This window comes from Tachypleus tridentatus, chromosome 8 (genome assembly GCF_004210375.1).
Source record: "Tachypleus tridentatus isolate NWPU-2018 chromosome 8, ASM421037v1, whole genome shotgun sequence".
Classification (NCBI taxonomy): domain Eukaryota; kingdom Metazoa; phylum Arthropoda; class Merostomata; order Xiphosura; family Limulidae; genus Tachypleus; species Tachypleus tridentatus.
In genome coordinates this window covers 9,617,441-9,632,894 of record NC_134832.1, presented here as the reverse complement: position 1 = coordinate 9,632,894, position 15,454 = coordinate 9,617,441, and the positions used below count along the sequence as shown (strand labels likewise).

The window sequence follows — 15,454 nt, the reverse complement described above, 5'->3', positions numbered from 1 at the left end:
CACTCCATTTTGTTTAGAAGACCTTGAAGCCATATTTAGGAAGGCACTCATTTAGGACTTAGTGATGGCTACACATCAGGAAGTAAAAGTTTGGAGGAACCAGACAGAAAGGAGACTGATGGGGCATCTTCAGTCATCTTAAGAGTTCATAAAAAGAAAAGCAAGCAAACAAGACATCAAGCTCCTACAAGTCTTGAAAGGTGACATCCTGAGTGTTGGTCTACTGGAACTAAAGGAAATCCAAAAAAATGACCTTTCAGTGCAGAAACCTTGGGACAGTGCTTGAGAAAAAGTTAAATGCAAGACAAAGAAGAAAGGGACTTTCAGAATAAAAGGAAAGGAATGTTGTACCAGATGACAAAACAGTTCTACTGTGGAAATTAAACAGATGACAGTACAAACAGAATACCAGACTCAAATGATGAAAATGGCTGTGGATCATTGGAGATGTGATCAGATTTTGTTGCAGTTCATGTGGCAGCTGCCAGAGAACAGTATTTTGAGGGAAGGTAGCCAAGGTCCACTTGGTGAGATTCCTCTCAAAGATGAGCCATTCAGCAGAGTGGCTGTGGACTTAATTTGACCACTAGCACCTGTTTCTGACAAAGGCAACCAGTATATGCTAACTGTAGCCAACTATACAACATGCTGTCCATAAGCCATGGCATTCCCAAAGAGAGAGATGTAAAGAGTAGTAGAAGTATTCTGCAGGGTAGGCTTTTAAAAAAAATAGTCTTGAGTGACAGGGAGTCCCTGTTTTTCTCAGAACTGATGCAAGAAGTGTTTAGACTTATTAACACTGAGCATCTCTTTACCACCCCATACAAACCCAGATGGACTTTGTGAGAGAAAGGCAACAGAGTGTTAAAGGGTATGCTGAAAAAAATGTGCCAGAAGAAACCATGCCAGCCCCAAAAGCAAGTACAGGGTTTTCACCCTTCAAATCATTATATGGAATAACTGTGTGAGGTACAATGCAGATATTGAAAGAACTGTGGGCAGCAGAAGAGAAGTCAGGAGTGAAGAACACATGTATGTATTAGACTTCAGAAACTGACTGGAAGAGACCTGTTAATTTGCTTGAGAAAGTTTCTTTACTGCTCAAGTCGGTCAGAAGCACAGCTGCGAGAAGAAGTCCAAGATTTGATATTTTAATGCTAGATAGAAGGTCTTGGTTCTGCTGTCCACAAACAACAACAAACTCCCCTGCAGTGGAAAGTGTTGAAGAGGTACTTTGAGAGGCAAGAAGACCTAATGGGTGCAGCTATTGAGATGAAGATGGGCATGGCAAATGTGACTGTTACAGATGCAGAATCAGAAGATGGGGATCTAAGACTGGAGGTGGGAAATGAGACATACAAAAATGTCAGCATCAATGAAGAACTGACTGGCAAACAAAAGCTACAAGCTTTACTGTGCCAGTATGTAGATGTTTTTACAGATAGACCTAACAAGACAGACATTGTTTAACACAAAATCAAGACCATGACTAGGGATCCAATCAAGGTGAAATCCTACCATATGACCTATGTAATGAGAAATGTGATCAAGCAAGAGTTTGAGGTAATGCTAGAAGTCAGAATCATTGAGCCTTCACATTTAGCCTACTGCCCAACAATGGTAATTTTTAAGAAGAGCTAGAAGAAGAACAGTTCAAACTACTTCTGCATATTTGTTATAATGAAATATATTTTTGGAAGCAGAACCTTAAGATCTAGAGGCTTGACAAAACTAGATGAAGCTACGTTCTTTGTCAAGACTGATCTCAGTAAAGGTTATTGGAGGATCTCAATGGAGATGGAATCTAAAGAGAAGGCAACTGCTTGGGTAAGTCAACTCAGCAGCAACATTCAACCACATGATGTGGAAGATGCTGCACAAAAGCAACAACATTAAGCATTATGTGAACAGCATTCTGATCCACACAGCCATGTGGAAGGACCATATGAAGAAACTCAGAAAGCTGCTTGTGCAACTATAAGCAGCAGGTCTGACCATAAGACCATTTATATGCTACATTGGTTATTCTGCAATGTATTTTGTTGGACAAAAGGTGGACGATAGACAGATAGCCATGAAAGAAGTGAATCTAACCTGTAAACAAGATGCTACCTGCTCTGATGACCAAACATCAAGTCAGATGCTCCTCAGGATTAGTGGGATACTGTAGGAAGTTCATCCCAAACTATACCGATGTTGCTGCACTAATGACTGACCTGATCAAGAAAGGCCAACCCAACAAGATGGAGTAGGAATAACCACAGCCAGAAATTGAAGAATATGCTAGGAAGTTCACCAATCCTTAGAATAACAGGCTTCAATAAACCATTCATCATTCAGGTCAATGCTTTGAATATTGGAATTTGAGTAGTTGGTACTTCTGCAAGAGCATGTAATCTTACTGTTTGCCATTAATATACATCAGTAAAAAGCTGTGAATGAACAAGAGTGTTTGGTCATCATATTTGCCATTTGGAAGTTCCAGAACTTCCTCTATAGGAAGGAGCTCATCATTCAGACAGATCATCAGCCCTTTGCATACATCTAGAGGTGCAAAATTAACAGTATGGTAATTAAGAGGTAAGCATTGTACTTCAGAACTACCAGTTCCACTTTAAAGCCATCAAGGGAGACTGTAAATGTTGATGCAGACTGTATGAGTAGATTTTGTAAATGAATGGAAAACAGCCTTTGTAAATAGTATTAAATAGTTGGAATTATTTTTCTTGAAGAAAGCCTTATTGTTTGATGTATATGTATGTATATTAGTTTGTTATTTTAACTTAAAGACAAGCCGAAACAAAAACAAATTAAACAAAAAAATGACGCATAAACTGAAAAAAGATCCCACGGTACAAGCTATGGTGTGGGTACATTTTATAATGCTACATTGCAGCTTGTACCCTTAGATCTTTTCAGTTGATGCAGCATTTAAAAAAAAATTTTTTTTGGCTTGTTTTTGAGCCAAAATAACAAACTAATATGATTAGTCAGAGGTTTGGGTTTGTTGTTTTTAATGCAGTGATTTTACTTGTTTTTTTTTTAATTTTGTACAAAACTACCCAAGGGCGATCTGCACTAGCCGTCCCTAATTTAGCATTATAAGATTAGAGGGAAGGCAGCTAGTCATCACTACCCATTGCCAACTCTTGAGCTACTCTTTTACCAATGAATAGTGGGATTGACAGTCACATTATAATGCCCACACAGCTGAAAGGGTGAGCATGTTTGATGCGATGGGGATTCTAACCTGTGACCCTCAGATTACGAGTTGAACATCATAACCCACCTGGCAATGCCGGGCCATTGTGATTTTACTTATTTTGCTATTTAACTTCATTAAAATGTATTTATTTTCACTAAAATATGTGTATATAAAACTGTTTCCATATAAGTTTAATACATTAGTTATTATTTAAATAATTTATGTAGTGTGAGTATTATATTCAGTTATTTTTAGAAGCAATAATAGCAGATTTGTTTACATGACTATGTGAATCATACATTATGTAGTTCACTAGTTGTGAGTTGGTGATTATTATTTATATGAATGTATCATATTACTAGAATCTACTAAGATTTGTTCAAAGTTTTAATTGAGTATTATTGTATTATGATATCTCATAGTGTGTGGAACATTTTAAGCTTTTGTTGCACAATAAATATATGTCCAAAATGTTTAAGTTTAGTTACTTAAATCTAGACTGTGTGATTATAAGTTTTAGCCATAAAGTGTGTATAGTGGCAGTTTTTGTAATTTAATAACAGAGTAGAGATGAATAATTTGTTTTTTCACTTCTGTTCAAAAGTAATTGAAATAGCCTGTGTTCACTTTGATAAAAAAAAAAAGAATTATCTAAAGCTCTAGATACAACTATGTTAATCAACAGTGTAATAAACATTTGTATATATATTTTACTTCTTATACTTTGCTCTTTTAAAAGAAGTGAACTGTGTGTTGTTTGTTTATTATTGTAATTTATTGCCAACAAGTCGTAGACATTAACTGTAAAGATGTAAAGAATTTGGTCTATATGTACGCATAACACCTGACAGACAGATTAATGGTTAGCATATCAAGTTGCAGAGAAAAAAGTTCAAGATTTGAGCCTGCAATATGCTTTTGACAATCTCCCCAATTTCAGTTGTGGTTGTGTTGTAAAAATGACAGTCAATTCTGCTATTTGGTTATGAGTAGCCTACTGGTTTCTCTCTCTCTGATGAACAGGTTAATTTGGTGAACTTAGTCTTTATTCAAAGTCAGAAAGGCTTCTTTGTTGGTTTTCTTCCGATATAATTTAGTTTTTCAACATGTTAATAGTTTTATTTACTTTTGTTTTTGAATTTATAAATTGATATTCATTCTTGAGTTGACAACTGATTCAGAAATGTTTTATAAAGTATGTGAAATTAAAAATCAAGGTGTTTGGCAAGTATAAAGCTACACCACTGAAGCTGTTTAATGTACTTTCATTTGTTGTATGACATTGTTATTGTGTAGTGTGTAAAGTTGTGCTTGTACTGATGCTATGTTCTTATTTAGCTGTACTCATTACTAAGTTAATTTTTAGTTTTGGTACAAGTAAATAGCTTAGTATAATTGTAAGGTAGTACCAGTGTAATTATTAATAAATGTTATGTGTTTGATTATTCATAAATGTTTTCTTTTGTAATACATATAATTAAAAAGAATTAATGTTGTAACCATACACTAAAATAGCTTTTGTTGTCTAATGACTATAGATTTTTTTAATTACACATAAAGCTTCACTGTATTTCAAAATGGCTCATATGGGTATTAAAACTTTTATTAAAATAATGTGGAGAACAATGTTTTAACCTTCTTAGGTCTTTAGGTTAACAACGAGAATTTGCAACTCATCATTGCTAGGAACACGTCTTAGGAACGAGAGTATAAACAAGTACTGGATTGTAGGAGACATTGCAGTATGTGTTAGGTTAGAGTATCTCAAACTTTCTCAGTTCACAGCACTCTTAATGTCTCAGAAATTCTTTTACAGCACCCCTAGGCAAAAAGAAAAACCCAGCAGCTCCATTTATTAAGTAGTTAGGTACAAATAACTTAATAATTAATAAGTATTTATGTTCTAACAACTTAGTAGCCATTTGAAAGAATAATACACATAAACTGAAAATAAAAACAATATTTTTATTTCATTTTTAAATTACCACAATTACTAATGAGATGTGTTTGCCTGTGCACAGCTTCTCAAATCTTGGAATCAGATTGTACTCTGCCACCCTCATTTCCTGTTCCACATTGATTTTTGCGTGGTACTTGCTTTATCCCACAGCAACTGCCAAAAACCCAGCTTCGCAGAGATATAACAAATTAGGATTAGCTGAGCTTTAGCACTTAACAGTGGACATTCATCTTTTCTGATATCCAAAACTCAGTTAGTTCCATGCTGTCAAATTTTGTTTTTAAAGTTTTGTCACAAAACATCTCAATAAGATTTTTTTTCTGCAGAAATGAATAGGTTTTGGATCCATGCAAACTTCACCTTGTCTTCTGGAAAGTAATTTTCAAACCAGTCACTGAGCTGTATTAGGTGTTGATGATACAATTGCTGGATTCACATCTACAGAACATACGCTTAGTTTTTTTCAACCACGTTAACTCCTTACACCTCAACATTAAGTTCACCTGTGAACAAAAAGAAAATTAACCAAGTAGGATTTCTCAACCACAAGACACACAATTGGAAACAGAAATCCACAGAAAATTCAACCATACTGGACTATTTCTTCAATGGGATTCAGCACATGAAACAAAAAACTCAACATATTAAGAAACATACGCTTAGTTTTTTTCAACCATGTTAACTCCTTACACCTCAACATTAAGTTCACCTGTGAACAAAAAGAAAACTAACCAAGTAGCATTTCTCAACCACAAGATACACAATTGGAAACAGAAATCCACAGAAAATTCAACCATACTGGACTATTTCTTCAATGGGATTCAGCACATGAAACAAAAAACTCAACATATTAAGAAACCAAATAAACACAGCCACAAAACTATGTTTACCTATTAAAATTAATGATAAAATCAACAAAATAATACAACACTTCATCAACATCAACAAATTTCGTTAAAAAATCCTTGAAAAAATTATATATACACGCACACAGATTCTAGATCAACAGCAAACAAACAATAATAAATCCCAAGAAACAACAAACTACAAAACTTTACACTGCTACATACCACATATCCCCAATATCAGTGAAAAAATAACCAACATTTGGAAAAAAAACTTGTAACAAAACACAACATTCCAGTAAACACCAATTTTTTTTAAAAAAAACAGGCAAAACTAAAGTTTACACTATTTTAAAACTACACTGAAAAACACAACACCAACATTATTTATAAATTACAATGCAACAACTGCCATGGCTTCCATATTGGAGAAACAAGCAGAAAAATGGAAACCAACTTGAAAGAACACAAAAAACACCTTTACATGTTTTTGAACACTGCAAATCAAATAAACACAACATAACCATAGAAAACACCCAAATGCTAAGTAGGGAAACAAACATAAACAAATACAAAATCAAAGAAGCCCTACTTATACAACAACTCAAACCAAAATTATACTAATATGAAGAAATACATTTATATCTTTGCTAATTAATAACCTAACATATGCTGCAATGCCCCCTACAATCCCAGACCTGTTTACACATTCATCCCTAAGAATGCCTGGCAATGGTCAGTTGCAAACTGTTTGTAACCTGAAGGCTACCTAAGAAGTCAAAACATTGTTCTCTATTTTAATAAAAATGTTTTAATACCCATACCAGCTGTCTGAGATTCATTGTTACTTCAAATGGATTTCTTGTCATCTCGAATTACATCTTTACTGATTTTGCATTTAGGTTAACCTGGTTGTTGTCTCAGACCATGGAATGACTTCCACTGATCCTGCTAAAGGTTTAAAAGTTATCAATATTAATGACACCATAGACCTTCGGGACTTAAAATTCATGATTTATTCTGGAGCTTCAAGTATGATAATACCAACAGAAGGACAGGAAGATAAGGTGAATAAGCCATTATTGTCCTACATGTGTATTTTATATTTGAAATATTTCTATCTCTCTCTTTTTTCCTTTTTTTTAATTTTTGGTAGATCATCTTTATAGGTCTGTAAGTTTGCTTGGACTAACCCTGCCTTGATTATTCTACTGTACAAGATTTTGAGCTCTTAAAAAGGATGCACTTTTGAAACTAAAACACCAATCAATACGAGGACAAAAACATAAAAGCTGGACTATAAGTTATATTGTTATATTTTTCAAAATTCTGGACTTTTGTCAATTTACAGAATAGTTGAAGTATTTATTGTAATTTCTATAGAAGCTATTTTCTCAGTGTATAGTAGTATAAAAGGTATTTTGCCCACATTTTTACATACAGGTTATTAAATTTAATTAATATTAAGTATTTGAACATTAACATTCTGTTATACAGAATGTCATGGGTATTTTGTTGAGTTGTTGAAAAATAATGAAATATCTCAAACGAATACCATTATAGATATTACTTGTTACTTAGTGATGGGTAACCTACTTTTAAAAATTAAAGTGTGAAGACAGCTTGAATGGGTAAGGAAAGAACTTTTATTACAACTAACAAATGCACAATGTTTTTACAAGCTTTTATCATGTTCTTCTGTACTTGACATTAATTATTGTAACAACATATAAAACCCTTTGTACTGTTTATATAATCAAGTAGGTAGAAAACTTTGTTCATTATTTAATAAGTAACATGCCATTTTCTTATTCCTGTCTTTTTAATGCTTTACTCTATGTTGAGTCAGATGATACATGAAATAAAAGATCAGTGTAACTAAAGTTTAATAACTATTTATGCAATACACACATACACTCACAGGAAGACAAAAATGTGAATGTGACAGAGGATTTAGCCATTTGTGGACAAAATATATTAAACACTTTTTCCTTTTTCCTCTTGGTGACATTTTGAGTAAACATTCGATTTCAAGCCAGAAACAAGGCTTCTTATTTTTCTTTTCTTCTCACTTGCAACCTGCATTGTTGTGTATTTTGAAGTGTTCCTTGTACTGTTAAGAAAAGATTTAGGAAACTGTGTGATTTATTAAATATTTCATTTATGGCAGAAAATACTCTATTACAGTCAGGTGCACCAAATGTGTATTTGTTATGTCATTTAAGCTACTTTCTGTGTATTTTATATATTACTAATAATCTTACCTACTCGAACATTTTGATTTGACACAATCAGTGTAACTTGCACTACACCAAAAAACAACAGATAAAACTGCATTCTCTGAGATTTAGTGCAAAATTCTCTTAACTGTTATACTGCTATGAAAATGTACCACTGGATGAAAATTTCAGTGTGAAAATTGAAACTTTCTTTCTCCATTTCTAATGCAAACAACAGGTACGTTATATGTTCAGAAGTACCTTACAGGTTGGTAATCACGTTTAACTTCATACTGTGAAGTCTTGACACCGTAATGAAATTCTTCATTTCCTTTTATTTGTGGTTTAACATGACTTATTTGAGTGATTCATTCATGTTGTGTAATACTTGAATACGACTTCAGGCAATATTAGTACATGTGTAAAGCCACCCATGTAATTTAGCTATAGACATTAATAGTTGCCTTTGGCTTTCACTGGAATTATATTTCATTTGTGTCAGGCTATTTTCTGAAACTACTGTTTGTAGCTACTTCCATTAAGTGTTACTACCTGTGAGCTGTCAATCTTAAGTATCACAAAATATATAATCACTGATCAATCTTATCTTAACTGAGACATTTTAACTACAATTTCTCATAAGTCGGGATTAATTATTTATGTTTCTACTGGAGTGTGTGTGTGTGTGTGCGTATATATATAGACTCAAAGTTTTATTTTGGGTGTAACAGTAACAATAATTTAGTGAGGATTGTATGGTATTCTCCTCAGAAAAATCATTCATAAGGCAAAGATTCAAACCTCTTTCAACTATATTTTTGAACTCATATCTGTAATCTTCATTTGTGCAAACTGTCAGTGCATTATCTATTATACCTACTGGCTCCAACCATCCTGAACTGTATTTACCTTATGGAGGGTCACTTTTCTGCATATGTCATGATGTTTTACCAAGTTATGTTCAAACTTTAATCAAGCAACTGTACTATCAATGTATGCCAATGAAATTAACATTGTAATACATATTATAATTCAATGTTTTAATTTCTTTGTTTTAAAAGTAACTTGTAAAAACTGTTAATTTTCAATTTTGATTGGCCTGTAATGCACAGACATTTACAAGTCTTAGTTTTCAATCTAATTCTTTTTGTACACTGGACCTTAATGTATAGACAGAAACTATGTATTTTGCTCTATTTACACATTCTTATTTCAAATTCCTTAGGGCAAATTCTGAGAAAGGAAAATAAGTCTCTTGTGAACTCTTGATAGAAGTTGTACCCACTTTTCACACTTATTTCTGTAGATGTTTGTAACTAGTAGAAAGAACACATTTTATACTACAGTTTTGCACATATTTTAAATTGTATTACAGAATTCTATTCAAGGTTTTGAATTTGGTCTCAGTGTTGTTGCCATTTATGTCCTCTAGCACTTAGCATTGTTTCTCACCTAGAAATATGAAGAAACTATACATAGAGTTTAAATTTTATGTACTAGTTAATTATGTATTATCTATTTTTTAAAATGCATATTAGAAAGGTTTAATCTTTTTTTAAAACTATCCCAAACTTTGCCTCAATTCATGAGGTTCAGTTTAGTAAATGAGTGGAATAGCATTCTGCTGAAATGTAAAGTGTCTATACCTTATAATACTGTAATATTACCTGAGGATTCCCAGTGATGTATTTGAGATAAAAAATAATGCTGAAAGATATGAATTGAAAATAAAATATAAAACTATATATGAAAATGTAAAGAAATGCAGTTAAGAATGTAACTAAAGAGACTTTAAGATTATTTGACAAAAACTTAAAATTTACATACATTTTTCCTATTTCCTAATTTCAAACATTTCATTGCACTTTACATTGATTATAATCCTCAAAATATTCAGTCAGATTGGAAATAACTGCAATACAAAAATGACTTTTTAGTTTAAATACTTCATTCAAATAATTTCATTCTTTATGTACAAAATACTTGTAATCTTTAACAGAATCTTACCAATTATATTGTAAAGATATATTTAAAAGCTTGGATCTGAATTCAAATATATCTGCTTCTTGGTAATAGTAAAAGGACCAGTAGTGGGCCCAAAACAGTGGGGATTATGACAGACTTTTGAGTGGGGACTCTAATGAGCTCTCATGAAACTTGTTTTATGGGTGTTTTTGAACATCAGTGTGATAGCATCTATCGAATGTGAAGGACTGTTATTCTAACTCAGGTACTTTCAATCATTGGTTGTTCAACTAGATGACTGTTTTAGCATATGATGTGAGTAGCAACTGCACTGTGTCTTGTGTCATCATTCAATGGATTGAAAAGCAAAGGTCATGACAAGCTTTCAGTCAGTGATATTTCAACTTCATGATTGTTCTAGCTTAGATCTTTTGGTTTAATCCCAGCTGTACCAGTTGGAAACCTCCAACAACTGTTATAAACAACTGTTCCATGGACAGTCAGAGCAAAGTCTTTCATCTGGATGTGACATCCTCAACAACCACATAAATACTCTTGGCTCTTTGCTTATCCTTTGAGTTAGGGTGAAATAAAACAATGTCTTCTTCTTCACCCAACCTTACTACTTCCCTCTTTTATTTTTTGTCAAGCTGTTTCACTCTAAGTTCATCAGTAACATATGTGACCAGCTTATTGACGTGTATTGTGTGTTCATGTGTAGGTTTTGATTACAAGCAATTCGTCATCAACTGATGCAGAACTAAACCATTCTACATATTCATGTGGACACTGTGGGACATACAGTATAGGTAGAAAACTATGCATCACCATGAAGAAAAGCTTTTCCTCTGAGTATGAAAATGTTTGGCAAACAACCTGTATAAGTCTGTGCAGTTATGTGATACACCATCTTGACATAAGTCAGTTTGGTCTGGGTTACCAAATATAGTAAGTTTACACTTGACAGTCTGTTTCACTAACCATTAGATTAGGGATGATAGGGTGAAGTGTTCTTCTTCACCACACCCAAAAGGTTACAGAACTCAGAGAATAGTTGGATGTTAAAGCTAGCTCTCTGATCTATGTGGATCTCTTCAGGTGCTCCAAACTGGGCTATCCACTGCTTTGTCAGTTTATCAGTTGTAGGCTTTGTAGGTATATCAGTGAGTGGATAAGACTTATATAAGAATATATAGAAATGATCTTGGTATGTTTCTCATTTTGGACTAGCGACATCCAAGACACTTCTCTGTAAAGAACAACCAAAATTTTTTTGTTGGAGTTTGCCCTGTTTAGGTTGACTTTTTCTCTGAGTGGCACACACCATACAATGTTTATTACCAAAAGAACCACTGTCAAGTTTGTGTATCACCATGGTGCCATTTTTAATTTTTATTGTAGGAAAATCTGAAGAAGCTTGTACTGTAGAGCTCTAGAAATAACTAGTTATAAGACATACTGAAAAATGCTTCTCAGTATTTGGTAGCAATGGTATTATAATGTGGTAGTGGGCTGACTTGCAGGCAGACTGAATGGGTTGTTTAGGCTTAGTCATTGGAATTTAGACTAATACTACCTGCTGTTACATGAAATATTTATTTGAAGTGAGGATGCAGTGGGTAAATGGAGCACACAGGTACTAACTCGAGGCCTTAGAGTTAAAACAATGAGACTCGAGACTCCAATAACACTTTTTATTTAAGTCATCAAACACTTAATATTTACACACACACGCACAAGTATATATATATATATAATTTATCTTTATTCATGGTTATCATAGGCAATCATTTTAACTCTATTTACATGATTACTGATGTTTAAGAAGGAATGGCAATATAATATACTTACAAAGAGCTTGGATGAGAAATGGCATATCTACTAATGCTAAGAGACATCTTCCCTCCTTCCTCTTGAATGATCAGATCAGTTTGGAGTGCTTGCTAGAATTTTAAAGATTTTGTATGTTTTGGCATCTGTTCTAGAACCTTTTATACTAGTGGAGAATTGATTTGTTGGCCTATTCATAGTGCAAAGTGCCAGTTTGCTTCTGGTTTATGAATTCCTAAGCTCATTAGGATGTGTATTCAAACGTTCAAAGTTTCTTTCTTGTTTACAAACTTCTAAGTTTGTTAGTTAATCAGTCACTGGAAACATTAGCTCGTTGGTCCACTATCCAAGTTTCTTCCTGGTTCATCATCCAAGTTTCATACCGTCTTTTAACCTTGATGGAGCCTATTTCTTCCAGTCTAAACACGTAGCGAAAGTTTATCAGCAGCTTTCACTGAATCTCTGTCTTAAATAACTCTTCTGTTGTCCTTGATAGTGTCAGTTCTTCTTAAACTAGAGATCATTTGATCATGTGATGACAACTTTCTTGGTATGTTTGTAGAGTTGTCATTGTTCTATAAACATCATTGCTTCACAAACATATTTTCTCATGCTTCATGTTTATTAAAATAATTATTTGAGGCATCTAGATATCTAGCAATGCCTCAATATACAACACCTTTGTGCACTCATAACTGAGTGTACAAGACCCATAGGTTATGATCATCCATATCATGTTCCTCAGTATCAGCTGGATGCGCTTTATTTTGCTGCATTGACACTACATTTGTATTGTTCAGAAACATTAATTGTGGCATTAATCTGTTCTTTGAATCTTCTATGGCATGGCTTGTTGTTACAGAAGAAATACTTTTAATTCCTCCCAGGTGGCCAAAATTCAAACATTCACTGCATTTATAAGGTTTCATTCATCTGGCAGGACAGTTAATCTGTATTTCTTTGTTATTGGCATGGGCAGTAATTTATGATTAAATCATACACTTACATTGCTGTCATCCAGTGTGTTATCCATCTTTCTGGGGTTTTGAAAGTTCACTAACTATTTCACCATTTAAGTGATGCAGGGTTCACTCAAGTATTTTCATTTCTACCATACAAGTATAAACAGAAGTATTTCATGAAGATAACAGCTACAAGCAGTTATTTACTTGTCATAATTGTGTGATTGTTGAATACGGTTACATGTTCTATCCTGCAACTGCAATAACACTGCTCAAATTCCCCTATGATTTATGTTAGTGTCAAGTGGGAATTCACAATCCTTTTGTAGATATGCCAAAATTTGGCTTTTACTTAAAGTTGATTTCAGGGACTGCCATTCCCACTTTTGCATTTCTGCCATAGTTTAAGTGCCAATAATAGTGAGACAAACTATGTAAAATTAGTCACAAATCATCAACAATACAATGTAAAATCAAGGGAACTGTGGACTTCATGATTGAACACAGGTTGAGACCATTCTCACACCATTGCTAATTTAGACTGGTCCATTGCTACCCACAATATAACTTTAAAATTCCGTTTCAGTGCATGTAAGCACATCTTTTTTCCAGATTTCATGTTCAAAGCTGCCATTTTTTACCTACAAGAATACCATTTTCAGCTTCTTTAACATAGATTGAAATGTACAAACCAAACATCAAGATGTGATAGACATAGATCAAGCACTTCTCTCTTTGCAGTTTTTTTCAGTGTAAGCTGCATTAACTTCTCAGAGGTAGTAGCAGAATTACACAGGTTGAATTACAGAATATGAACTTTGCATAAGCCACCTCTCATGCTAAAAGAAATCATTGGTCTTTTCTTAACATCCAGATTGACTTGCTAGTATCAAGTTACTGGGATGAAAGGCATCCATACATCCGGGTATTGGAAAGGAATCAACATGAGTCACCACATTCACCCATTTGAAAACTGTACAGAACTTGGGCATACCTTCCCACTTTCTTACAATCATGACTGGAGATAACCAAGCATTTTTATTGTTTTATTGTTGAATTTATTGCCAAGTAGTCACAGACATCTATTGTGGAAGAATTCTTATTTGACATGTGTATAAACACCTGACAACAACATAGGTGGGGCTCTAACTATATCACCTTAACTTCCAATGAGTAACACTACTGTTGACATTCTTATGCAACTTCGCACTAAATAGCATTCTCTCTTGGTGGCAACAAAAAAAGTATTAACCACTTTAAGAAAACAAAGGAATAAAAGGTAACTTGAAACAAGATCAACTTAAAGAATCATACTTCATCAGCTCATAAGTATTGTACACCATGAAACAGTGGCTGCACTATTTCCTATACTAGAACTTTTTAGAGATTTATACAGTTGACATAATCTGATTTGTTTGCAAGTCAGTGGACCTTTTGTTTTCTCAGTATCTTGTTTTACGAAAATAAATTTCATTATAATATTTTCTCGTAAATAACGTAAAATAAATTACTTGAAATAGCTGTTTCTTTATTATTTGACAAATAAGGTATAAAGTTGAAAAGATTTAGATTAATCAAATGATTAAATTGTTTTATCTTTGTCATTGCTTTTTCATTAATGCTGATGTTATTTGTCCACAAGCTTTATTACTTATTTAAAATGAGTAATTCATAAAAACAAATGAAGACTATCACCTTAGCTAAATTAGTAGTGAGTGTTTAAAAAACTTTTTAATACATAATGGTGTTTTCAGTCAAACATAAAATTATTTTGAAGCAGAAGTTCTGTACAATGGTTTAACTGAGTATATATTTTGTGACTGTCTGAATGAACAAAAGTAAAGTGTATATCTTCCAGTAATGTATTAGTAAAAATAGTTTCTAATGCTTAAAATTACCTTATTCTATTTTTTTCTCAGATGTATGAAGCCTTAATAAAAGCAAAAATAGATGGACTTCATGTTTATAAAAAAGAAGACATTCCTGAAGAGTACCACATCAAACACAACCATTTAACTGCACCTATTATATTGCTAGCAGATTATGGATATTATATAGCAGGAGTAGGTAATTTAGTTAATAAATCTAATTTTGATATTATTTAAGTTTTAAGGTCTTAACTTTATAAGGGAAAACAATTTAAAATCTTCAGTCTCTTTTAGTATGAGAATTGTAACATTTATTCTCTAGGTGAGTATTTACTTCTCTAATTTATTTACCATTTGATTTCTGATAAGTATGGAATTTATCATAAATTATTTATTATAATACATACAGATATTGCTCAGACAAAACATAATTTTTATACCATTCTATTTTTTTGTCTAAGGAACCATAAACTATAAAATCAGATACATTTGCCATACCCACATTTGGTGTTTAATATTGTACCATTTTTAACCAGTTGAAAACCAAACCTTCACTTTAAAAAGATAGAGTAATATATCTCTATAGATATATTAGGTTTG

The 15,454-nt window shown here is 33.0% G+C and overlaps 1 protein-coding gene across 4 annotated transcripts in view; it reads left to right on the top strand.

Annotated features, from left to right (window-relative positions):
• LOC143258503 (glycerophosphocholine cholinephosphodiesterase ENPP6-like) overlaps positions 1-15,454 on the top strand; it is a 36,237-nt gene that overhangs the window by 9,852 nt on the left and 10,931 nt on the right. For 2 of the 4 annotated variants that reach the window (XR_013032325.1, XM_076517556.1), the window contains exons 4-5: positions 6,913-7,077; positions 14,906-15,053. Coding sequence is in view for 3 of the 4 variants with exons in the window: in XM_076517556.1 (XP_076373671.1) it covers positions 6,913-7,077; positions 14,906-15,053 (313 nt within the window). In the remaining variant the exon portion in view is untranslated. The remainder of the gene's footprint in view (positions 1-6,912; positions 7,078-14,905; positions 15,054-15,454) is intronic. The other 2 variants (XM_076517555.1, XM_076517557.1) reach the window with 1 other exon arrangement.